Source organism: Citrus clementina, unplaced genomic scaffold, assembly GCF_000493195.1.
Source record: "Citrus clementina cultivar Clemenules unplaced genomic scaffold, Citrus_clementina_v1.0 scaffold_2, whole genome shotgun sequence".
Taxonomy (NCBI): domain Eukaryota; kingdom Viridiplantae; phylum Streptophyta; class Magnoliopsida; order Sapindales; family Rutaceae; genus Citrus; species Citrus x clementina.
In genome coordinates this window covers 25691840-25718441 of record NW_006262688.1, presented here as the reverse complement: position 1 = coordinate 25718441, position 26602 = coordinate 25691840, and the positions used below count along the sequence as shown (strand labels likewise).

The 26602-nt window shown below is 33.3% G+C and overlaps 3 protein-coding genes across 3 annotated transcripts; all 3 read right to left on the bottom strand.

Annotated features, from left to right (window-relative positions):
• Positions 1-12109: 12109 nt before the first annotated feature.
• Positions 12110-12885, bottom strand: LOC18051655. The gene is made up of 2 exons (XM_006447904.2): positions 12813-12885; positions 12110-12680 (listed from the first exon to the last, which is right to left on the bottom strand). Exons 1-2 carry the CDS (start codon positions 12824-12826, stop codon positions 12125-12127), a joined length of 570 nt encoding a protein of 189 aa, XP_006447967.1. The 5' UTR covers positions 12827-12885; the 3' UTR covers positions 12110-12124.
• A 1850-nt stretch (positions 12886-14735) lies between these two features.
• Positions 14736-15383, bottom strand: LOC18051654. Its single transcript, XM_006447903.1, has one exon. The coding sequence runs from the start codon at positions 15381-15383 to the stop codon at positions 14736-14738; it is 648 nt and encodes a 215-aa protein (XP_006447966.1).
• A 9793-nt stretch (positions 15384-25176) lies between these two features.
• On the bottom strand, positions 25177-25927 carry LOC18051653. The gene is made up of 2 exons (XM_006447902.2): positions 25920-25927; positions 25177-25819 (listed from the first exon to the last, which is right to left on the bottom strand). The coding sequence occupies exons 1-2, from the start codon at positions 25925-25927 to the stop codon at positions 25177-25179; spliced, it is 651 nt and encodes a 216-aa protein (XP_006447965.2).
• Positions 25928-26602: the final 675 nt, after the last annotated feature.

Sequence of the window (26602 nt, the reverse complement as noted above, 5' to 3'; positions counted from 1 at the left end):
ATCATTTTAATGATGAGTATATGGACATGAGTGTCTAAAAATGATCATATTTTGGTTTAGCAAATCAGTAAATGCTCTATATTCTCCCTCCCTCCCCCCCCTCCCCCAGTCAGATTGTAACATCTTAACTATTGTGTTGAACTGGTTTTCTACTTGAAGCTAGCTTAAATAGTTTGAACACTTCAAATGCTTATGATTTGATTTTTAATGAAAAGATCCAAGTGCATCTGCTATAATCATCAACAAAACTGATATAATATTTGAATCCATTTCTGGAAACAATTGGTGAGGATTCCCAAAGATCAGTGTGTATCAGTTGAATACTTTTGTTGTTTTGGTTTCAGTTGTTGGAAAATGTTGTTTGTGAATTTTCCCTAATTGACAGGCTTTACACAATAATGACATAGATGATAAGATAGCCTTTTGAGAGACTTTAATTTGCTTACAATTTTTAAGTAAATATATCATTGGATTTAGATGTCCAAACCTTCTATGTAACAAAGTTATCTCATAAGATTATTGGTTACAATGATTTGAAATAGAGTGATAACATGTTTTGATAAAAGCATTACGATTCTGAGAGATGAATGACACATTTGAAAATGACAGCATAGAACTTGGTTTATTCAGTTGAAGAAAAGATAGATAAGAGATATATGATGAGGGTAGACAATTAGATTTCAGTAGCAGCTTGTAAAAACCTTTCTCAGCAAGGCCCTGCAGAAGAACCTGCCTCTTCATATCCTTCACAAGGCATATATTTCTACAAAATTCAACAGAGAGAGGGTAATCATATGTGAGTTTTGAAATGCTTGACAGACTTTTAGTGATTGCAGGGACTAGCAACATATCTTTAAGTGATATAGAAGTTAGTGTAGGTGTGTGATTTGAAGCACTAAGTGTCAGAAATATATGCCCAACATGAGAGATAGGTAAGCCTTTACCATTACTAATAATGAGTATATCAGTACCTTTATATTCTTTTATGAGATGCATATTCTCCATGTTATTTGTCAAATGATGAGTTACTCCACTGTCTAAGTACCAGCTATCATCAATGGTTCATTCATAATTGGCTACAAAGGCAGCTCCAGGTGCATAAGCATCAATACCAGAGTAATTATTAACTCCAGAAGTTTGATAAAAAATTGGTGGTGCATAGTTGAAGTTGTCATACTCTTCATAACAAATGTGAGCAGTATAACCAAGCTTAAAACAAATCTGATAGGTCATTTCTTCTCCAGTACCAGGAATTGTTTGTGATCCATTAACACTAGTAAATCCATTTCTAATAAACTAAAATGGAATTCTAGGTGTTTGAAAAGAATTAGGATTGATGTTTGGTGCAAATGAATGTCCCCCGCCATATCTATTTCTTGAATTTCCATTATGCATTCTCATTGGATAATTGATGTTACCTCTTCCAAAATAGTTATTTCTACCACCAAAATTCCCATAGTTACCACTATTATATCCTCCCATTCTAAAATTACCCCTATGTTGTAAAAATTTTATCAAACTCATAAGTGCATGAATCTATTGTAAAATAGATTAATGGTGATGAGTGTCGATCCCACGAGGAGGTAGATTTTAATTATATGTAGAATTAATTTTCTATAAGGGTGGTTGTATTTGTAGTGAAAATGATTTGGAATATTCTAAAATTTAAATTATAATGATGGAAACAAATTAAAGCGAAATCTATTGAAATGAAGTATTTAGGTATCTGGATCTGCATTACCATGCACCATGAGTTAAATATTAATTATTAATGCCAATTAAATCATAAGGGGGGTTTCCACTTCTCATGAACTACACTCTAATTAATAGGGTGCTAAGGGCTTATCGTGCCAAATAATAATAACCTTATACTAGAGAGCCGGTTAAACCAGTGCGGTATCTAGACAAGATTATTACTATTTATCGACGAAAAGTCAAAACATCCATAATAATTAGAGGGGAAGAGAAAATAAATTTACCAAATAAAGTCTATGGCACATGTTGAAACTTCACATTCAACCCAAGCTTGAAAAAAAAATTAGCTACTCATAATTGAACTAGGGGTAAAATGAGAATTTATTAAAATACGTAGAAAATATAAGATGGAGAAAGAATTAAAATAGAGCTCAAAAATGAATTAAGGGATGTCAAATTAAGGGGGGAGCCCCCTTTTTATAGATACACTGAGTAAATCATGACCATCAGATTAAAAATAATTTGAACGCTCAGGATTGTGCCATGTGTCAACAATACACGGTTTAACCACACGGTTTAAATAGTGACGCGGTTTGACCACGTAGTTTGAATAGTGACACAGTTTGGTTGTAAATAATCATGTGTATATGCATGTACCGTACGTACGATTTTTGGTCCACTAACATGCTGCCACGTCACCGATCAACAGTACATTAGAATTTTAGTCTAATAGAATCATGACACCTCATTAGTCAATGCCATGTCATCGGTCCATATATGTGAACAGTATCGTAAACAGTAACATGGACAGTACCGTACATGTGAACAATGTCATTTTTCCTTTTATGCTCCTCCTAAGGTTTTCAACTGTCCTGAGTTCAAAAGTGATGTCTGTTTTGCTATCCGATTTCTCGTTTATTGTGAAATGACCATGATGCTCCTAAAATTCATAAAATTCATAAAATACTTAATTATAATACAACACACATAATTAAATCACAAGAGACTTAAATACATAAAAGTAGTGATGTAAGTGAGACTTAAAGTATAAAATGACGATTTTCTCCTTTATAAATATACACTTTCTAACACTCAACATCCTGGGATGAGCATAGAATGCCTTTGGATAATATGCTTTAATAGATGCATAGTTTGCATTAAACACACATTTATCATCATGTTCTTGCTCTAATCTGGTCTCATGTGTAAGTAATAATGCATAAGCATCATCAAACTCTATTTTAGAACCAGTAATGAATGTAACAATGTCACGATATCCTGGTCCTAATCCATTCAGGATTGTTAACAAGAGATCTTTCTCTGTAAAACTTTAGAATAACAGTAAAACAATAATGATTTATAAAGGAAGAATATCGTATATTATTTATAACCTCAGAATCATGTGCGTCATCAGAGTTGTCTGTCTACTCCTGGTAGTCATCAACAGCCACCTCATCCTCAGAAGTGTCATGACGCTGCTCTGGTGTTGGGTTTGGTATGTCGTCATGCTCGTCAGATTGCCTTGTAACGAACAACATCGCGTTGATTGAGGGTTGGTGCTGTATAAAGTATCATTTAAAATTAGTAAATGAAAAGTAAAAAATTTCGATTAAAAGATTTATAGTACTTAGAGGATATCGACCTTATGAACACAGTCTGAAATGCTTGGCATGTAATCCTTCACAGTGAGCCAATATTTTCTACTACTCTCTTTTGAATTCGGCTCAATGGTTTGTAAAATGTCCCCCTACCATAAATTCAATCCAAAATTTTAAGTAAGTATGCATAACTTAAATTTAGTAAAGTTAAAAAAATAACTAATACATATTACTTACAAGACGAGATTCGTCGTTGAAGAACAAATAAATCTCAGCAAAGTTGATTCTCGAAGATGCCATGGGCTTCCATTGCATAATGCGGGAAAATCTTCTTCTTCGTTTGCACGACCCATGTTGACGGCAAACCTCCGATCGCTTCGTAAATCCAAGCCTGCAACAATCAAAGTGAAAAACCTATTAAAACAACTATCAAATATTTAATACTATAAAACTTATTAATAAAAAAAACAACGGACCTGAACCCCGGATGTAAAGCCGTAAACATTGTACTTTTCAATGTTATGATATGGATTTTTCAATTGAGTCGTCTTAAATTTCTCGTCTTTCTCGAACAGTGCATCGTCAAGACTCTCGTACATCATTTCCCATGACAAAAGACCCCATGGACGGTTTCAGAAGTACTCTATATCATCTACTTCGTTAAGCCAATTGAAATCGATTTGACAGTGATTTTTTCTTGCATTTAGTACTCTGTCCACAAAATAAAAGAGCGCAATCTTTAATGTTTCCATATCGTTCATTTCCTCGAATTTCAACTTCTTAAATAATGCATCGAATTCCTTAAGATTGATCTTGCAATTCACACCACCAAAATACGTATTCCGTAGCCTATGCACCGTTTTGTTATTTCTTAGTTCGGTATCAACACCATATAAAAGTCCAGTAACCAGGCACCATTCTACAATTGACAAGCGAATCAAATGCTCACCAATTTGAAACCATAATTGATCCTCACAGCTATCTTCTTCATGGGCCACTTGCCTCAGTAAAAGATTGTGCAAAATTATCCCACTAAATGGAAAGTTTCGACACTCCAAGAAATGCCCAAATATATCCTTCTTGAACATATTCAACTGCCGCTTTGTTAATTTTTCCTCGATGGCTTTTACGATCGAAGATAAATTATACATGCTCGAAATTCGACCCGAAAAGTGATCGGCATAACGAAAATACATCCTACCTACTTCGATTTCTGATGATTCTGATTTCGCCATGTATCTATAATATTTATAACATTATTATATTGCATTTACAACAAAAATAAAATAAATTAACTTGACAGAAAAAAAATATTAAACCCACTGTAATTTGGTGCGACAGCACGGGCGCACTCTGTTGCCCAGCGACGGGCACGAGCTAGTGCCTGTCGCTTGGGCGAGCGGCGCACGCGCTCTAGCGCCCTTCGCTGGGTAGCGGTTCTACACTCCCAAAACAACAACAACCACCACCACCACCATTATTCTCAAACTACAACCACTATTATTTTAAAATTTCATTTTAAATTAATGAAATATAAATAAAATGGCTAACCTAGGTTTTATTGAAGGCTGTAGATGGTAGATCGGATGCCGATGAGGGATGGAGCCGACACCGACGAGGGTTGATGTTGCCGCCGACTATGGGAGTTTCTTCGGTTTGAGAGAGATGAGTGAAAGAGAGATTGTTGGGGGAGAGATGAGAGAGGGGTATTTTGGTCTCAAAGATTTTTTTATGGCTAATGTTGATAGAAATTTGTTTGAAGTATTAAGATGGAAAAAGAAAAAACTTTTATGGTTATTGGTGTAAATTTCCCGATAAATATGCGCACGTCAATATATTAGAGGATGGTTGTTGATATGGTTGCATTATTTACTTATGATGTTGAACGTACCACGCCATGTGTCAACACAAAGCTCTAGAGCTGGAAAGTTCGGAGTCCACAATCAGTAATTAGTTGATGGAAAAGTAAAAGTTTAAATCCGATTTTAATTGGATCAGGTTAAAAATTCGGATGGAGTTTAGTTCGAATCGAGTTCTGATTGTACTCCGATAAGATAAAATCATCCGGTTATTCAGATGAATTCGGATTAGATTCTTTGTAAGCTAGTGAGATGTCAGCAACATAGTTGAAGAATCAGACATTCAAAAGCTTCATTACTTGAAAGCACTTATCAAAAGAAATTTCCACCAAGTAATTGAAGGACTAAAACCAAAATTATCATTAATAATTATACAATGGAAATAGATCCAACAAACTGCTTTAAACTAGAACTTGGACTTGCTCACATGCTTTACCATTTTGGTTGGAAACTTGCAAATGGGATCAAACTTAAAGATTTTCATGACTGAACAAGATATAATACATCCTTAAACAATATTAACTAATCAGTAAATAGTAATTGAAATGCCATGAAAATGGCGGGCTGAGCTGACGAAGACGATAGTGGCGTGTCGAGCTCCTTATTGCTGGTGGCATCGTAGCGGATGGTGGTGGTGCCGGCGTGCCCTTGGACTGAATGGTTTTTGGGCAATGACAAAGGTGAGGGTGAGGTCACCAACCCGATCCAAGGATAACCTAATTGGATCGACAGGAAATTTTCCTGATTCGCAACTAACCAGAAAAATTTTAATTCTGGTTAAAATTTAATAAAGTGATACTTAGGAAAGGTAAAATTTTAATCGAGTCCGATAAAATTTTAATAAAGATCTACTTTACAGATTCTTTTCTTAATAACTTATTAGGCAGAATGGGAACAAAAATTCTGGTTTTATCGATGTTAAAAAAAAATAAAAATATAAGAAGGCCCGATTAAAAGAATATATATAAAGTAAAAGAGTCAAATATAAAATTTTTAAAGAAATGAACCAAATTTCAATTAGTATCATTATCTCCCTGAAATATTGTTATTACGAGAGGAATCAAACACTAAAAGTTCGATCTAATACAAGTCAAAGAGACTACTAGGAAAAAAAAAATTAGGAAAGGTAAAAGCCACGTTAGTATTATTACTAATGACAAATCTTAAAGAATTCAACCTAAAGGCTTTAAAAAACTACACAGTAGATTGATGAAATAGTGAAATAAACTCCAAAAAACCAAGCCACTCAAGAAGTAGCCTTGATCGTGTTAACCAGTATTGTTGTGGCGCTAGTTAATTCAAGTCTACGCAGGGGACTAAACAAACATCCGGAACAATTGGTGGGGGCTAAATATATATTAGTAGAATAAATATGTTTAGAAATATGAATGAAAATATGGGCCATACCATGATATAAATAATGATTTATATCCATAACTGGTTGAAGGTAGATCTGTTCCAAAAGTAATAGAAACAGATGAAATGTGAGGAAAAATGTATTCTACACTTACTCATTCCAAACAATTACATTTAAGGCTTCATTTATAAAAAGAACAAAAGACAATAAAGGAAACTAAGAATTACTATAAATCAGTGTTCATTTTCGACATTTACATATGAACTCAATATTGGTTATGATTCTTGCCATATACATTAATATTGATTCATATCATATGTGCAATTCATAAATATCTAGAGCAGTTAATTAGAGTGTGGACAAAAATACTTTACAAAAGCATAAACTAGACTCTCAATTAATGGCAGCATATATCACAACAAGGTTAAGAATTTTGGAAAATTTACCCAAATAACCACCTTGCACTTTTTAATTACCTAAATAACCAAGTTAATGGGCTCGTAGTCCGTTTGCCACCCATGCACTCAAAGTTCTTTCAGTGTATGGGTTCGAGTCCCAGTAATAATTTTCTCCTCTAATTTAGAGTGGAATAAATATCTCTTTTTATTATGCGAGGTAGAAGTAGAAATTTGGGCTTTGGAGTATAATAGATATCCTCCGCTATTATGAGATTCTTGATTGATTTTTAATTGTAAATATGGTGGGCCTATATACACTCTATAAATTACTCTCAACACTCTATTACTATATACACTCATCTATTAATTAAAAAAAAATTATACTTTGTACAGTCTTTTTTTTTAATGATACTTTGTACACTCTTTAAAATGTCAAGAAAGTCCTCACTTTATCATTCTTGAATTAATTATCTTTATTTACTCTACACACTCATGAAAATGCTATACAAAATCAAAAAATTTCAGTTCTCAAGCATTTACAACTCCACAAAATTAATAAACTAATAACCCTCATACGTGATAAGTCGGCCATGATTGTAAGCACAATACCTGCAACTCCACAAAATTAATAAACTAATAAAAGATTATAAGCACAATACCTGGAACAACTAAAAGATCATGATCAAAGACAAAGTAATCATGTTCTGACTTCTCATAGCATATGTGATACGTCGGCTCCATGTTTCTGCGTTGCATGGTTTTTCTTTTAATAATTAAATATTACGTGCTTAAATTTTAGTAATCATGTTCTAAAAGAGAGGGATAAGGAAGAATGATTAAGAGTAGGTGCTTGGCAGAAGGGACCCTTATGACGATCTTCTTCAGCACAGCTGCGATGCCATTTCCATCTCCAATTGAATGCAAGAAAATTCAGAAGCAAAGGAAGAATGATTCAGAGTTTGTTAAAATTCTTTATGTTGTAAACTAAAAAATCAAAAGGATCACACATACCTAATTAAAGTTAAAATCTTCATATATTGAATTTCCTCTTTAAATATTTCTTTCAAGTATTTGAAAGAAAAAAATTTAAGGGTTTAAAATGGTAAGAAAACTAAATATTAATTTTAGTGCCCTAAACGATTTTTCAGAGTAATAATATTATATATGCTCATAATAAAGTGTTCTTAATAATAATTTATATCATGAGTATTTTTGTAATAAATTTTTTTATAAAAATATGAGTGTTTAGAGTAATTTTTAGAGTGCATATAGCCCTACCTTGTAAATATCAATAGAGTTCTGGTTATAATATATTAGTGTATCAAAAAAATAAAATTACCTAAATGACCACACTCATAACTTTCATAACTTTCATACTTTAATAACCAAAACACATGACTTTTGGACATCAATACCCTTGCCTCTCAAAGAGCATCAACGTTGAAAATTCTTAACATCAATTTTCAGTTCAAGTTCTTACATTTTGGTTCGCTCAATTTTATTTTCATTGTCTACATCAACCTCTGTAGCAAAACAAAAAAAGCGTATTGGCTCATCAAGCTCAATCACGAAGCATATATGAAGCTCGAATTTTAGAGAGGGTTTCTAATCTCGTTTTAACACATTTTTGTTTATTGAACTAGATAGTTGTGTTAGGTGGAGTTGTGATTGAATTGTTGTGGGAGTTTATTGATAGTTGTGTGGAGTTGGAAAGTTTGTTTTTAGCTGTTAAGGATAGTGGAGTTGTTAGGTGAATTTGGAAAAAATTAATTGTTAAAAAGATAGTGCAAGCATATAGTGCGGACTAAATGTTTGATAAAATGCCACATAAAAACATATCGCCAAGGATGCACTCGGGCGGTAGGCCTATTTATTGCCTGCAACCAACCAACGCAACCATCGCCCGCAGGCAACATAGGCGATGGCTCCATCGCCGACAGTCATCACGAGAGCCATCCCCCGAGATGGAAGTACCAAAAAACACATCACTGAATGAATGCACGATAATTGTTACGCTAATTGATTTTGCTTGTGCTTTAGTTTCCTTTTTTTTTTTTATTGTGCTTTTGAAATGGAAGTTTGGTTCTTTCAATAGTCTTTGAAATTGTGTTTTCCAACTAGATGATTCAGGTTTTGTAAAATTCGCTTTAATGGCATCGAAATGTTATTCTTTCACATTCATTCTTTAATATATGTTTTTATGTGGTCTCATTTTGTGTTAAATTTTAGTTCGAGACTCTAGACTTAAAAATTAAAATTCTTTTCCCTTTTTGAGTCTTCAAATAATATTTTGGTGGAGAGAATCCCAAGTTTTTATGTTATTGTCATTTTGAATTTTGTTCTTTTCTCTAGATGCATATTGCAATCACCTAGTGGAAGCACAAGCTGAGAGCGAAGGAATGAAGAGTAGTAGCATGAAGTGAGTTTTTATCAATTACTTTCTTTGTTATTGTAATTTGAGTCGATGGTAATGCTAAATGACATGTCATTTTTACTCAATTACCTTTTTTTTTTTTTATAAATCATATTGATGCCAGATTGTGAGATTATTTTCTTAGATAAGAACAGATTATTGCCTCACTTTTCACATTAATTTCTTATAGTTTCAATTCCAGGATTCAAAAAATTTCTTTGACATGTAATGGTTCTTTAAAAAATAGTTAAAAATAATTATTAGCAGGTTATAGCAAGCCATCATCTTTTTGTTGATTGTGAAAAATTTGCTAGATTGATAAAAATGCATATGGTAGAATCACAAAAGATGGGAGTCATAACAATCAAATGACAAACAAGGAAATGACAAATATGTAAAGTTAATATTTAATGAAGGAAATATGCTAACTAATTAACGGCTAAAATTAATGGTCGAGTTATTCTTGCACTAACAGAGAGGTATTGTATCTTGAGATAAGTTGTTATAGATTCTTATTCATCTCTGTATTATCCTTCGCTGGTTGTCTTTCTATTAGTTGCTTGTCTTAAGTTTTTTTTTTTTAATGAATTTTGGTCTTTGCTTGTGCAGGAGTTGTTTTTGTGATAATTTGAGGTTTATCGCTAATTCTATGATGAAGAGATTGAAGAATTGGGTTTAGTTAGAGTTTTTGCTAATATGGCAACTTGCCATCAAGAAAGAAGAGAATAATAGACGAATTACTATATTGTATTATTAGATTCTTGTAAATAAATAATTGTACAAATTGACAATTACATGAAGATGTTACTAGATTCTTTTGTATCAAAATATTATTATTTTTTGTTAATTTTTATATTAATACATTTGCAGAGCTTGCAATTAAAATGTATACACATTTTTTTTTCCCTTTAAGCAAAATGTTATTCGCAGGTTGCATATGAATGTCGCTGAAAATAAAAAGTAAACTAAGGTTTTAACTACATTTAGGTTGCATATGAATGTCGCTGAAAATAAAAAGTAAACTAAGGTTTTAACTACATTTATTGAGTGTGATTAAATATATTTCACCAACGGGGTAAGAGATTTTTCACAATGCACTTGAAATATTGTTAGAGACAGCTTCACGTAAGACAACGTCGACGTTCAAAGGTGCAGTCGAACTTTGTCGAAGGTTTGTAAGAATATACATTACACGTTGTTGAATCTCTTTTTTCTTGTAGTGACGCCATACTAAAAAGACTTGATTCTTGCCATATTTGCATTTATTACGCAATGATCTTCATTTTTCATATTTATATGTATCATAATGGACTTCATCGTTGCCAAATGTGCATCAATGACCTTGACCTTAACCATATATGCATCACATAATGTAGTTAATTCCCGTAATATGTGCATATTAGAAAGACATTGATGGGGAAGGAAATTGATGTGATTTCTATCATTTGAAAGCTTCATTATCCGTTAGATTTACATTAAGCAGAAATTGCTTTTAATCCAAATTATTACGTTTCCTTCCTAAGAAGGTATTAATTTGTATCAGATAGATTCTATTTATTTATTTTTTGTTTCAGTCCTTGATAGGATAGTAATGTTTTTTCAAGAGATGATTAACTGTCTTAGGTGGCGTTTGTTTTTTTGTCTAAATAGAACTGAATACCTAAATGGTAAATGCGAATGATATGTTTGTTTCTTTGTTTGAATTGTTAAAAAATATGAAAATTAATCTTTTTACATTTATGCATTTACAAATAATAAATGTTAAACAAATAAGAAACATATTAAAGAACTTAAATAAGATAATATATTATTATAACATAAATCATGTTTAACTCAATACAACTCTTTATACTCTAAATTAGTATATGTTAAACAATTTTATTATTATTATATGAAGTTTTTGTATGAAAAATATTTATAAACAATTGTGAAAGATAAATTATATTAATTTGAAGAAAATAAAAGGATTAAAAAAATAATAGTATACTAATATATTATCATTATAGAGATTGTAATAATGTTAATTATTAAATTTTATTTAAGTAATGATGAAAAATAATTAATTAGTTAGGGGTATTTTAGAGAATATTTTTTAATCATATCATTAGGACTTTTTAAATTAAGTAAAAAGTTAAAAAAATTGATTTAATAACCTAATAACTGAAAATTTTATTAAATAAAAAATAAACGGACTCGATAAATTAATTGATTGAGATTAATTTAGGGGTAGGCATTAAGTGAAAAAAACAAGCAGCCCTTAATTTTGATCTTTTGTAGGGCGTAGTATTCACGTCTTGAGTCAACATCATTCGAACAGTTGAAACTAGCTTAATAATTAGCGATAGAGGCTCAAGTAGACATTTCGAATTTGGAAAGAGCAAAGTGCATGTCTTTATGTCAAATTGTCAATTTGGAGGGTAGTTTGTTGATTTTCAATTAGGTAACGTAATAATCCATCGAAATATTACGAGAGCGAAAAAAAGAGAGAAAGAGAGAGAGAGAGACAGTTACTTATGGCAGTGCCGCCAAGGCGCCAACAGAGAATAAAACTGATACAAAACTAATTGACGACAGAGCGAACCTGGCACAGACTTGTTCTGTCTCATAAATTACACAGCAAACACGTAGCATTACCAGAAGCAGCAGCATATATAAGAAAAATGTCATACAATTAATAAAGCTACCCAATTCAAAGCATGCCCTTACATTCATCTCCGGAAGGACAACCCAAGCAAAGCAACTCACGATAAAGGCAACAAAAAGCTCCAAAAGTAAACATGAATGTGGGAATGCGTAGGCTCTAGCTAGTGACAAAAAGCGTAAGTAACAGTGGAAATATAAACCACGAGACCACTAGTAACGAAAACAACCATAGAGGCAACAGCTTGAAGGACATGTTCGTTTCCACAAGAAAAAATCCCCATCTGTATCTCGACAACCTTAACCATTGAAAGCATTAAAAAGAGGCAACCGATGACCGAGCCTGCAGCCGATGCAATCATAAGACACCTCAACAAGTTGGCATTAAAGTGGGCTTTAAACTCGTCATCAACAACTACACTATTTCTCAAGTTGATAGCTAGCTTGACACCCTGAGCAACTAATGACGAGAACAAGAAGAAACTGAACGACACGACCTCGTAAACAGTGAGCATTCTGCTCACTTCAGGGCCGGCGACGCATTTTGACTCCTGGTAATGGGATCTGGAGCTTTGATGCTCCGGACCTGGAGGTGATAAAGAAAGCCCCACAAACACAGCTACTGTGAAGAGAGAGTTGACGTTGACAATACCATCTATGGCCGTCACGTGGATGCTCGTTGTTGACGATGTTTGTTGTGATGAAATTGATCGTCTTGTTCTGTGGAAAATGGAGAAAAAATTATTACTAATGGTCAGAATTAGTTTGAACACTCCACACCATTAATTAATAGATAAATAAATCAAGAAAATAATGTACGTAGTACATAATCAATTTTGGTAGCGTATTTACCGATAATCATCCATGGGTAGCTCTTGAAAGTATTGCCGATGATGAGTTGATCAAGCAGCTAGCAGCTAGTAATATAATAATTAAGAGGAAGTGAGAGAGTGAGAATGAGCTAGCCGCTTGAAATATTTATAGAGAGCTTTGTTGATTAATGTTAGCATGGATGTTACGAATATTTTATTGCTTGGTGTTCAAGTGTAATAAAGGAGAGAATAATTAAAAGGATGCATGCTCTGTTGCTCTACAAAGCCAAGGACCGATAAAGTTAAAGGAAATATCAAAACACGGTGGATGATTCTGGATAAACCGTCCGTGGTACACATGCTGCTAGGAAATTATCAGATGCCTTCCCTGTAGTTTATTGATTTCTCACTTAGATTGGGAAAATCACAAATACAATAAATTCTTTTGGGCACCATTTGTGACAGCACAGCTGTCCCAAACCTGTATTCTGGGAGAGAAATTTAGGGGTAGGCATTAATCAGTTTGGTCGATTCAAGAACTCATGAAACTGAAGTATCGATTTGGTTTATATGATTCAGTTCAAGAAATTTAATATTTTTTTTTATTATACCTAAATTTTTAAATTTTTTACTTAAATTTGATCATTTTTTTAGTCCAATTCAATTGTAATCACTATTTATTTGTATTTCATGCAAAAATACTAATTATCGATAATCTTATAACAAAAAAGTATGTTGTATATATAAAAATAATTTTTTTTCAATTTAAAACTAAACCGATTAATTTTTAGTTCAGTTCGGTTCAAATTAACAAAAAAAAAAAAAAAAAGATTGGTTTATAACTAAATGCCTATCCCTAAAAGAATATCTCATATAATGTAGGTTTGATAAAAGAATCAACGGTACCGTATGTGTAATTGACTTTCTACCGAATGAAATAAAAAAAATTATGTTAAAATTAAATATTGAAGAGTCTACTTCATAGTTTTGTGAAGTTTATTCAATACATCATGAACTTAATCTTGCGGTTCAGTATTTCATCCACCTACGTGCTGTATATCCGCAAGGACTTTAATTACATGAGGAGCAAGAAAGATACAAGACTTTATTTTAAAGCTAATTAAGCTTGACCATTAGTTTGTCATGTTATTGGCGCTTAATTAGCTTGAAAAAGTAATTGAAAAGAGAAAGAAAAACCTAGGTATATAGTTAGTGTGATAATTTATTGACTGGTTTGGTTTTATATTTTTATTTTATCGTATCTTCAATTTATTAAATTTGATTGATATTCATTTTTCTTCCAGTAACGTGCTTAAATGACCTATATTCAGGACGCACTATGACGTAATTGGCATGCTAGCTAACCTTTCTTTAAGTGCAAAATATACGCTTAAATTATTTTATCATATTTTAGATGAGATTATCTAGTTTTATTTTATTTGTCTCTAGGATTTAAATTTTGGCAGAAATAAAAAATTAAAAAATAATTTTTAAAAAAATAATTTTTTTTGACGAGATTAGTGTAATCCCATATTACGTTAAAGTAATTAACTAATCCGAATAAATAGTGAAATCCTTAGATTTGGGAGTCATGTGGACTATATAATTTATAAAACTAAAACTAAAAAAAATTTAAGGTACAGCTTTTATGCATTTTTATGTATAAAAAATTGTCTTCTCTAAACTATTGTTCAATTGTTGTGCCACCTCCAATATGTTATATACTGATCTAAGGGGAACATAAAATAAATTTTGATATAATTACTAACTCCGTTCGGGGTTCTCAAATCACTCATTGGTCATATTCTCACCTAACTTTTCAATGTCAAAAATATCGAATAAGTAAAATAAATTAAAACAATCACATCATAGATCCATCACCCACACCACACACTAGTTCACTACTGATCTTTTACTCAATTCCAGCGAGATAGCATAATGTTGCACATTTATGACTAAGACCTTAATGTCTTGGGGCAGTGGCAATTACAGCAAACACCATGGATGGCGCATAAAGCAGGAGAGAAAGAAGAACAATACCACACAATGAGGCCACCGAAGTCAAAGCATAGTTACTCCCACAGTACAGCTTCCCCACTCTTACCTGAATCACACACACCATTGACAGCTTCAGGAAACGAATCCCAGCAAACGACGCCACAATCGACAGCACCAGCAAGAATAGACGCCAAGTCCCCGGCAGAAGAATATTTTTAAACAGCCCCTCTAGCTTCGGTATCCGTTTGACTTTGATCTTTCCCTTGAATTTTTCCAAGTTGATGAGTGCTTTTGAGCGACTTTGAGCATAGGCTCGATAGGAGGAAGCAGGCGACTGATATAACTTCGTATAAGATGAGTCTTTTCCCGAGGTAACGTCTGGGTCGCATTCGGGGCGGCCTTCCAGAGACCGTTGGTTTCGGGAAGCAAAGGATAATCCCACGAATACTGCTATTGTGAATAGGGAGTTGACGTTGACCAGATCGTCTAGGGCTTTTAGATGGACGTCTATTATGTCATCGTAAATGTCCTCTTTGTTGGAGCTTGATTGGAAGTTCACTAGTTCATCTAAAGTCTTTTGACTGATTGCTGTAGCTTTGTTAAGGAAGCTCATTGTGCTGAGTTTATGAAGAATAGGAAGGCAAAGAAGTTCTCAGTCTTAGTTAGTGAAGCAAGTCAATAGTGCCAGCTCAATCAGTGTCAGATCAGCAGAAGTAGTTACGGGAATTGACAAGTCAGCATAAGTTGTTAATGTTTGTTACTAGTTTCTTTAGCATGTGTATGTAAATATCTTCGAGTATATAAGCTGCATAAGTTCAGTTTATATCTGTATGAAAAGAATCCAGAAATAAGAACTTTGATTTTCCACTGTAAATTTTCTCTTGAAACAAATAGCTTTTAACTTTCTTTCATGGTATCAGAGCCAACCATGGCTAGTTCCAATACAACTAATCAAATTCATTCAACTATCAATCAATTTCAATCTACGCAAACTTCATTTACTTTTGCTACAACTGTAAAACTTGATCAATCAAATTTTCTTCTTTGGCACAAACAAGTACTGACGTCAATCAGAGGAAATCGACTTGAAGGATTAATCTCATAAGGTCATAATATTCCAGAACAATATCTATCTCAATCAAGAGCTGATGGATCTATGGAGAAGGTTGAGAATCCAGCTTAGCTAGCTTTTTTCAACAATAAGTGAAGGTATTTTAAGCTCAGTTCTCAATTATGATACTTCCTTTGATGTTTGGAGATCTATTGAAAAACAATTCGGAGTTCAATCTGAAGCAAAAATAATGCAACTTAGATATGAATTGGATACTTTGAGAAAAGAATCAATGTCAGTTTAAGAATACTGCTCAAAAATGAAAACTCTTGTGAATAAGCTTGCTTGTGCTGGTGATAATATAACTGAAAAAGATCTGTTGATAAGGACTCTTAATGGATTAGGACCTGGTTATTTGGATCTGGCTTCTATAATCACAACCAATAAAATGAACTTTGATGATGCATATGCACTGTTGTTGACACATGAAGCTCGATTAGAACAGAATAAGAATCCACATACTATGTTTAATGCCAATTATAGTATGGTGAATGCAAATTATGCAAATTCCTCGCATATGAGAGGTTTTCCAAGGAAAAATACTTTTGTTGATGGCTCTAATGGTCAATATGGAAGAAGAGGTCAGTATTTTGGTCGTGGCATGATCTCTACTTCTTATCCTAGAGGTTTTCTAGTTGGTAATAGTGCTATTGGTGGTTTTGGTAGAGGAAATGTTGCTGTAAGTTTTGGTAGAAATCAGTTTCAACATTTTCACAGACCACCACACATCAGAAATATGTTTTCTCATGTACATAACCAAAACATTTTTACTGGTGAACATAATGAACTAACACCTATATGCCAAATATGTCATAAGCAAGGTCACACTGCTGATGCTTGCTGGTATCGATATGGTGACAATTACCTTCCTAAGCATTTTGGCAGAGGTAAAATGATGGGATCAAAGGCTGCTTATATGGCTAATTTTGAGTCATTTCATTAGCAACAGTCAACAGTTGAAGATTCTTATGAAGTTGCAGATATTAACTCCAGCTATCAACCAGTGAATTACTCACCTGTCTCTTCTTATCAATTTGAAGCTTTTACTTTCCCTGAAGCTTATGTTGCTAACCTTGAAGGCTCATAAGATGAAGGGTGGTATCTTGATAGTGGAGCCACACATCACATTACAAATAACATGGGAAACATGCATGTACGAGAAGAGTTCAGAGGTCTAGACCAGCTGACCATTGGCAATGGACAAGGTTTGATTATTACTCATATTGGTGATGCTTGTTTTAGCTATAAAAGTCTTAATGCTGCCCACAAACACACACCTATAACACTTAAGGATATCTTATTAGTTCCTTCTATTACTAAGAACTTAATAAGTATATCCAAGCTAACCACTGATAATAACCTTTCCATTGAATTTGTTGGTAATGTGTGTTATGTAAAGGATTCACTGAAGGGACAAGTACTTTTGCAAGGTCTTGCTGAAAAAGGATTATATAAGTTGCTGTTACAGTCATCTCAGTCATCTCCTTCCTTTTTCTTGAGTCAAATTTCTTCAAACAAGCCTCTGTCTATGCTTTCTACATGTCATCCACAATTTCTTGTTTTAACTGATGTCCAGAATAAACATTCAAAGTCTGTAGCTTGTTATCAAACTGTTGTCAATTCTTTCTTACCTTGTAATGAATCAGTTAATAAGGTCATCTTGTTTCATAGACGATTTGGTCATCCTCATTATGATGTACTAGTGCATTTGCTTAAGAATGATAAGTCTATCAATATCTCTACTTCCATTATTAAATAAGCTGCACAACAAATATGTGAGGCATGTCAAATGGGTAAGGTTCATAGACTGCACTTCCATGCAACTGAAACCAAAGCTTCTTACATACTTGAACTCATTCACACTGATTTGTGGGGTCCTTTTCCTTTTCCTTCCAGAGCTGGTTATGTTTATTACATCAGCTTTGTTGATGATTTTAGTCAATATACCTGGATCTATCCACTGAAACTGAAATCAGAAGCTTTACAAATTTTCAAACTCTTCAAATTGCAAGTTGAAAAACAATTCTAAAGTCCCATTAAAAGTTACAATCTGACTGGGGGGGAGAGTATCGAGCATTCACTAATTTTTTGAACCAAAATGGAATTATTTTTAGACACTCTTATCCCTACACATATCATCAAAATGGGGTAGTTGAGAGAAAGCACAGACACATTGTTGAGTTAGGACTTACACTTCTAGCTCAAGCTAAATTACCCTTAAATTTTTTGTGGGAAGCCTTTCAAACATCAGTCTATCATATTAATAGGTTGTCTTCTACAACTTTGACATTTCTTACTCCATATGAAAAGCTTTTCAGTCATAAACCAGATTACAAAATGCTCAAGTGTTTTGGTTGTAACAAGCATAAGTTTGCATATCATTCCAACAAGTGTATCTTTATTGGGTACAACCCTTCTCATAAAGGGTATAAATGTCTGCATCATACTGGTCAAGTCTATATAACTAGACATGTCATATTTGATGAGCATTCCTTTCCTTATTCCTCATATTCTATTTTCACTTCAAATAATTCATGTCAACATCTGTTATTTACTCCTCAACAAGTGTATCATCTATCCACTTTGTCAATACCTTCCAATTCAGATGACAGTAACACTTATAATCCTGTTTCTGCAAGTTCTAACAGCAGCAGTTCTCATCATTCAGTTAATTATACACATAACAACAATTCTCAGCCTTTGCCACAAATATTTGAACCACATACAGAACCTCATAATTCCATGTCTACTCAACCATTCACTACCAACACACTCTTTCCATCACAAATTTTACCAAAAATTGTTCAACGCACCTTTGCTCCAAAAAATACACAATAGATCACTACACCAGCAAACACACATTCCATGACCAATAGAAGCAAAGCTGGAATTTTCAAACCTAAAGTCTATAATGCAGCACTTGTTCATAAAGAACCAGATTTTGTAGAAGAAGCTATGCAGGATTCTAAATGGCTTGCAGCCATGAAAGAAGAATACAATGCTTTACTTAATAACAATACATAGTCTCTGGTTCCAAGGTTAGATGGTCAGAAGATTGTTGGTAACAAATTGGTGTATAGAGTTAAATATAATTCAGATGGAAGCTTAGCCAAATACAATGCTAGATTAGTAACTAAGGGATTTCAACAAATTGAAGGGGTCAATTATTTTGAAACATTTAGCCCAGTGGTGAAATCAGCTACTGTCAGAGTGGTAATCAGTTTAGCTGTTATGAACAAGTGGCATATAAGACAAGTTGATGTAAATAATGCTTTTCTTAATGGAGAGTTGACAGAAGAAGTATTCATGGATCAACCAGCAGGTTTTGTTGATGATAAGAATAAAGGTTTTGTGTGTAAGCTTCATAAGTCACTCTATGGTCTTAAACAAGCTCCAAGAGCTTGGTATGAGAAGCTGAAGAGTTGTTTGCTGTAGTGGAATTTTGTAAACTCAAGAGCTGATCCTTCTCTGTTCATAAAGAAAACAAGCTCAACCATGATAATAGTATTGATTTATGTAGATGACATTCTAATTACAAGGCCAAATAGTGCAGAATTAGAAGCATTTATAGCTGAGTTCAGTAAAATTTTTGCATTAAATGATCTGGGTAAGTTGTCTTATTTTCTGGGCATAGAAGTATTGTATGATGCAGGCTGTATATATTTGTCACAAAGGAAATACATATGAGACCTGCTATCCAAAATGCAGCTTCTTGAGTGCAAAGGTACTGATACACCCATGAGCACTGGTCTTAAGCTATAAAAGGAAACTCAAGGGGATCTTGGTCAATATATTACTGATCCTACAAGTTACAGAAGCATTGTAGGTGGGATGCAGTACTTGATTCTAACAAGACCAGAGATTGCTTTTGCTGTAAACAAATTGAGTCAATATGTGTCTGCTCCTACAATGCAACATCTTCTAGCTTGTAAAAGAGTTCTTAGATATTTGAAATCTACTCAGGATTTTGGACTCAAGTTTATTCAGCATGGAAAGATGAAGATGCAAATTGGGCTTGTGATCTTGATGACAGAAAATATGTTGGTTCTTACTGTATTTACTTAGGCAACAATCTGATCTCATGGTCATCTAAAAAGCAGTCAGGCATTGCTCGATCAAGTGCTGAAAGTGAATATAGAGCCTTAGCTTTAGCTAGTGCAGAGATAAGCTGGTTACAATCCTTATTTTTTTAGATTGATTTGTGCTGCACAGAAATTCCTACTATTTGGTGTGACAACATTAATGCCACTGAATTAGCTCGCAATCCTGTCTTTCATTCACGAACAAAACATATCGAGCTTGACATTCACTTCATCATAAATAAAGTGACTGCAGGGGAGCTGATAATTCAGTACATTCCTAGTGAAGAACAGATAGCTGATATTATGACCAAACCTCTTTCATTTGTTCACTTCAACTATCTAATGAACAAACTCAATGTGCAGTTATGCCCCTTGAGTTTGAGGGGGGCTGTTAAGGAAGCTCATTGTGTTGAGTTTATAAAGAATATGAAGGCAAAGAAGTTCTCAGTCTTAGTTAATAAAGCAAGTCAATAGTGCCAGCTCAATCAGTGCCAGATCAGCAGAAGTAGTTACGGGAATTGACAAGTCAGCATAAGTTGTTAATGTTTGTTACTAGTTTCTTTAGCATGTGTATGTAAATATCTTCGAGTATATAAGCTGCATAAGTTCAGTTTATATCTATATGAAAAGAATCCAGAAATAAGAACTTTGATTTTCCTCTGTAAATTTTCTCTTGAAACAAACAGCTTTTAACTTTCTTTCAAGCTTCAGGTTTTTGTCCGAAAAATTAAAAAAAAATAAAAATGATGAAAAAGATAAATGTTAGATTCCATGACATAACTTGTATACGAAGATAAGCATATGAGAGAGATCAAGATCAAATACTTACTTATGCATGACAGAATCTTTGAGCTTGTTATTGTGTTTTTGAGGATATTGTTATTGCTACCTATGAGTTTCAAGTGCGTTGCTGTGCAAGGAGATTTAAGCAGATCCTAGATTAATAGTGGCCGCCCATTCTGATAACACACATGACACGTGGACAAGGAACCACTTATATGTAAAGTCAAAACGACATTAAAAAAGAGAGTGGAATGTTTGGTCGAAGGGGATTAATCTATCTTTTTAATTTTTTTTCTTGAAATGTTGAGACAACTTCAAGAAAGAAAATTTGTGGATCGCATTATTGTTTTAAAATAATTGGTAGCTTAATTATTTATATAGGTACATATTATAGTAGAATTATTGGTAATATAATTAAAAATCTGTTAGGTTCTTTTAATATCATCCATATGAAGCTGAAGCTCAATTCGAAAATCTATTTTAGTAAAAAATGAAGAAACTGCTCTCAAATTATGAAAACTTCCATTCTCGCATCCGTGTGAGGGACTTGCACCATTGACCTCAAGAGTGAGGCAAGCGGTTTCGGACTTAAAAGTGGGTAATTAGTTCAGTCATTACCAGCACCCAATAAAAAGGAAAGAATTTCTATGAGACAAGTAGGCAATAAAGATATACGCATGGGACTGGAGTGGTCTACCTAACATGTCTTTCTTTTTCTAATTAATAATGATTATATTGACACGGAGGTTTAACTAGGGGTGGGCACTATTCAGTTTAGTTCGGTTCAGCCTCTGAACTGAACCAAACTGAAACCAAATGGTTCATGAATATATGAACCAAATGCAAACCAAATTATAGAACCGAACCAAATTAGGTTCAATTCTATAATTTGATTCAGTTCGGTTCGGTTCGGTTCCATTTGATTTTATCCTATATATTTATTATTCAATAAAAAAATATAATATAATAATACACTATTAATACAACAATAATCTTGAGTCTATAAATTAGCAAACAATAAACAACATAATAAAATTTAACAATAGTAAATTAACATAATAAATTCCAAAAACAATCTAGAAATCCATAAATAATAACCAATATAATTAAATCTAATAATAATAAATTAAAATAACAAAGTTCAACAATAAAATAAAGTGTATGCTATGATATATATAATATCATGTATTAATTAACAAACAAAAATAAAAAAGATAAATTATGAATTATTTTTTAATTTTAATTTTAATTTTTTCTTGAACCATTTGGTTTGATAATTTAGTTTGGTTTTTTACTCCAAACCAAATTGTCATAATATGGTTCGGTTCGGTTCGGTTCGGACTGAACCGAACCAAATGCCCCCTAGGTTTAACTAGACAACAGGGCTAAATGGGAAATGTTTTAGGTATGGTAAAAAAGTCTGGACCGGCCCCATGAACTTTGGTTCGGACCTCACATGAGGGATTGGATAAGGGCTTAGGAAAAAAAGTTCGGGTTAGAACCAAATCTTTTATTTTTTTAAAAAAAAATTATATAAATTAAAATAATAAATTAAAATTTAAAAAATAATAAAAAGAAAGCCTAAATCCTTAATTTATATATTAGTAATTAATCAAAAAATTTAGAATTATAATACTAAACTCTTTTAAGTATTAATTAATTAAGAGAGTGCTTGAATTAGAGAACCAATACTAAAAAATTAAATCTCTAAAATTTATTTACTTCATTTTTTTATTTATTATTTTATTTTCAAATATTTATTTTCTTTAATTTATTGTTGATTATAATAACTTAATTATTATTAACTTATTTCAAGTTTACAATAATTTTTAAAAAAATAAGTAAAAGCCCAAGTCCAGCCCAGTCCGGGCCCGCAGTGAGCCTGACCCAACCCTTACACTACTACTCTAATGAACTTGTCCCTGAATTTAAAAAAATCGGGCTCAAACCCTTAATTTGCTAATCCTAAAATGTTTAGATTTCATAGTACTTGCATAAAATTTTAATGTGAGCCTTCCCATATTCATGTAATGAACGTAACTTGCGATTGTCAGTCCATATGGGTGGGTATAGGATCGGCTTTGGTGGGAGCGGGCATCAAGCCTTGTACTACCAGCCCATTGAACTTTAGCATAACCCCACTAAACCAGCAAACTGACAAAAAGCAAATCAAGGTCAGAAATAATGACGACTAAAGAATGTCCAGTTTCTTGGATGTGTTATCACGTTTCATTACGAATCTCCCTCCGAGACAGCATAGAATTAGTTTGAGGAGAGCAATAACCTTCAACCAAAACAGAAAGCTCTAGGAGAAGATTATTGTAAGTTGCAAAAGCTGAAGACTGAAGGCAAGAAAATCGTCCCTTGCAAGCAATCCTTGAACAGAATCAAATCATTTATTTTGTAAGACATATCCGGGGTGGGAGCAGCTCAAGAAAGAGAATTTCTCACAAGTCTTGTCAGGAGCTGCAAAATTAGGGTACGAATCCCATCAAGCTACGACCAAATAGAGTTCCTCTTCTATCTGAAAAGCAAACACGCCTGTCCAGCTATCCAAATCGAATAGGAATTTGAAACATTGAAGGAAACGATGAACTGAACTCATCTTGAGAAATAAAACAATATTCTCTCAGTAGAAGCCGGGAAAATACAGTGACTTGATGGTGACCGCAACTACAATTTTATGGTCCATGGTTTTGCCACAGTTTTAGGGATAAGACATTGGATAAGTTTTGAAATGATTAAACAAAAGTGCATGCCAGAATCAGAGCGATAACTCAGACCATGTCAACTTTCATTTATAATGAAATCTATCATTCAACAGAAAGAACATGATGCTATGGGCACTAAATTTGTGCTTTAACCAGAAGAGGCTCAATATTGAGCAAAAGTTTAAACAAAAGCATCTAGTGTTACTTCAAAGAAAATGTTGCACAGATACTGTAGCAGATAAATGGTCAGCAAACTCAAACTAGATGCTAATGAATAACGTAAATAAGCAAAACTGTGTGAAGCTGAAGTATCCTCTCTTTGAGAAACCATAAATGAGCAGAGAGTGTTAATTAGTTTGAATCAAATTAAGCAAGCCACGGATCTGAGCAATAATATTGTTATAATATTAAGTAAACCTGGCACCAAGTCAAATAAATACGATCCCAAAAGTCCATCTTTAAGTTGACATAAATGCGTATCCCTAAAAGAATATCTCCTATGATGGAGGTTCGATAAAAGAATCAAGGGTACCGTGTAGGTAATTGACATTCCACGAATGAAATAAACTAAAATTTCGTGTTAAAATTAAGTATTGAAGAGTCTACTTCATAGTTCTGTGAAGTTTATTCAATAAGTCATGAACTTAATGAAGTGGTTTACTATTTCATCAATCTACATGTTGTATAGTGGCAATTAGATGAGGAGCAAGAAAGATACAACGCTTTATTTTAAAGCTAATTAAGCTTAAATAATAGTTTTATCATGTTATCTACACTTAATTAGCTTTAAAAGATAAATTGAAAAGATAAAGAAAAATCTATATATATAGAGTTACTGTGATAATTTATTGACTAGACTTTTTTTTGTTTTATGTTTTTATTTTGTCATATCTTTTAAATTAACTTCTTTATTCTTCAACTTATTATGTTTGATTGATGTTCATTTTTTTAGTAACATGCTTAGATGACCTATAGTCAAGATGCACTAGAACATAATTTGTATGCTGGCCAAACCTTTTTTAAGTACAAAATAGATGAAATTTTTATATGATACGCTTAAACTACTTTATCATATTTTAGATGTGATTGTCTAGTTTTATTTAATTTGTCACCAGAATTTAAATTTTTTTTTAGAGGACCTGAATTTAAATTTTTTTTTAGAGAAATAAGAAATTAAAATTTTAATTTTTTAAAAAGATAAAAAAATATTTTTGACGGGATTAGACTAATCTGATTTTACGTTAAAGTAATTAACTGGTCTGCATGAATAGTGAAATTCTTAGATTTGGGATTCATGTGGACTGTATAATTTATAAAATTAAAACTTCTGTCGTTATAAAAATTTATAGTAGTACAACGTATTAAATCCATAAAATCCCGAATGGAGTTAGTAATTATATCAAAATTTATTTTATGTTCCTCTTAGATCAGTATATAACATATTGGAGGTGGCACAACGATTGAACAATTAGTTAAATTTAGGCAGTAGAGAAGAACATACAGCATTTTATACATATAAATACATAATTAAAAAAAAAACTCAAATCACTCATTGATCATATTCTCACCCAACTTCCCAATGTCAAAAATATCGAAAAGTAGAATAAATTAAAAAAAAATCTCATCATAGATCCATCACTCACACCACACACTAGTTCACTTCTGAACTTTTACTCAATTACAGTGACATAGCATGATGTTGCACAGATGACTGAGACATTAATGTCTTGGGGCAGTTGCAATTACAGCGAACACCATGGATGGCGCATAAAGCAGGAGAGATAGAAGAACAATACCACACAATGAAGCCACCGAAGTCAAAGCATAGACACTCCCACAGGACAGCTTCCCCACTTTCACCTGAATCACATTCACCATTGACAGCGTCACGAAAACGATCCCAATAAACGACGCCACAATCGATAGCACCAGCAAGAATAGCCTCCAGGTCCCTGACAGAAGAATATTTTTAAACGGCCCCTCTAGCTTCTGTATCCGCTTGAGTTTGATCTTTCTCTTGATTTTTTTCAAGTTGATGAGTACTTTGAGTGACTTGGAGCATAGACTCGACAGGAGGAAGCAGGCGAATGATATAACTTCGTATAAGATGAGTCTTTTCCCGACGCTAACGTCTGGATCGCACTCGAGGCGGTCATCCAGAGACCGTTGGTCTCGGGAAGCTAAGGATAATCCCACGAATACTGCTATTGTGAAGAGGGAGTTGACGTTGACCAGATCGTCTAGGGCTTTTAGATGGACGTCTATTATGTCATCGCAAATGTCCCCTTTGTTGGAGCTTGACAGCAAGTTCACTAGTTCATCTAAAGTCTTTTGACTGATTGCCGTAGCCTCAGATTTTTCTCTGAAAAAAATCAAAATGATGAAAAAAATAAATGTTAGATTCCATGACATAACTTGTATGCGGAGATAAACTTATGAGAGAGATCAAGATCAAATATTACTTATCCATGGCAGAATCTTTAAGCTTGTTATTGTGTTTTTGAAGATATTGTTACTGCTACCTACGGGTTTTAAGTGAATCACTGTCCAAGGAGATTTAAGCAGGTCCTGGATGAATAGTGGCCGCTCATTCTGATTTAATGTGTGTTACTCACATGTACAAATAACAAACTCAGGTGGACAAAGAACCACATATATGTGAAGTGAAAATGACATTCAAAAACAGTTGAATGCCTTGTCGAAAGGGATTAATCAATCTTTTTAAATTTTTTTCTTCAAATGTTGAGACAACTTGACGAAGGAAAATTTGCGGATCTGATTATATATATTATGATTAAAAATCTGTTAGGTTCTGATAATCTACATGAAGCTGAAGCTCAATTCGAAAATATGATTCATAGAAAAATGAAAACTTCTATTTTCAAATCCACGTGAAAGATTGCGCCATTGACCTCAGCGAGGCAAGAGGTTTTGGCCTTAATAAGAGGGCAATTAGTTCAGTCATTAACAGCCGCTCCTCCCTCCCAACTAAAAGGGGAAGGGGGGGGGTGGGGGGGGGTGGTGTGTTTATGTAAGGCAACAAAGATATACACATGGAACTAGGAGTATGACTTAGAGATGGTAATGGGCACCGCCCGCAACGAGTTTGTCACTATTAAATCCAAACCCGTATAAAATTTAGATT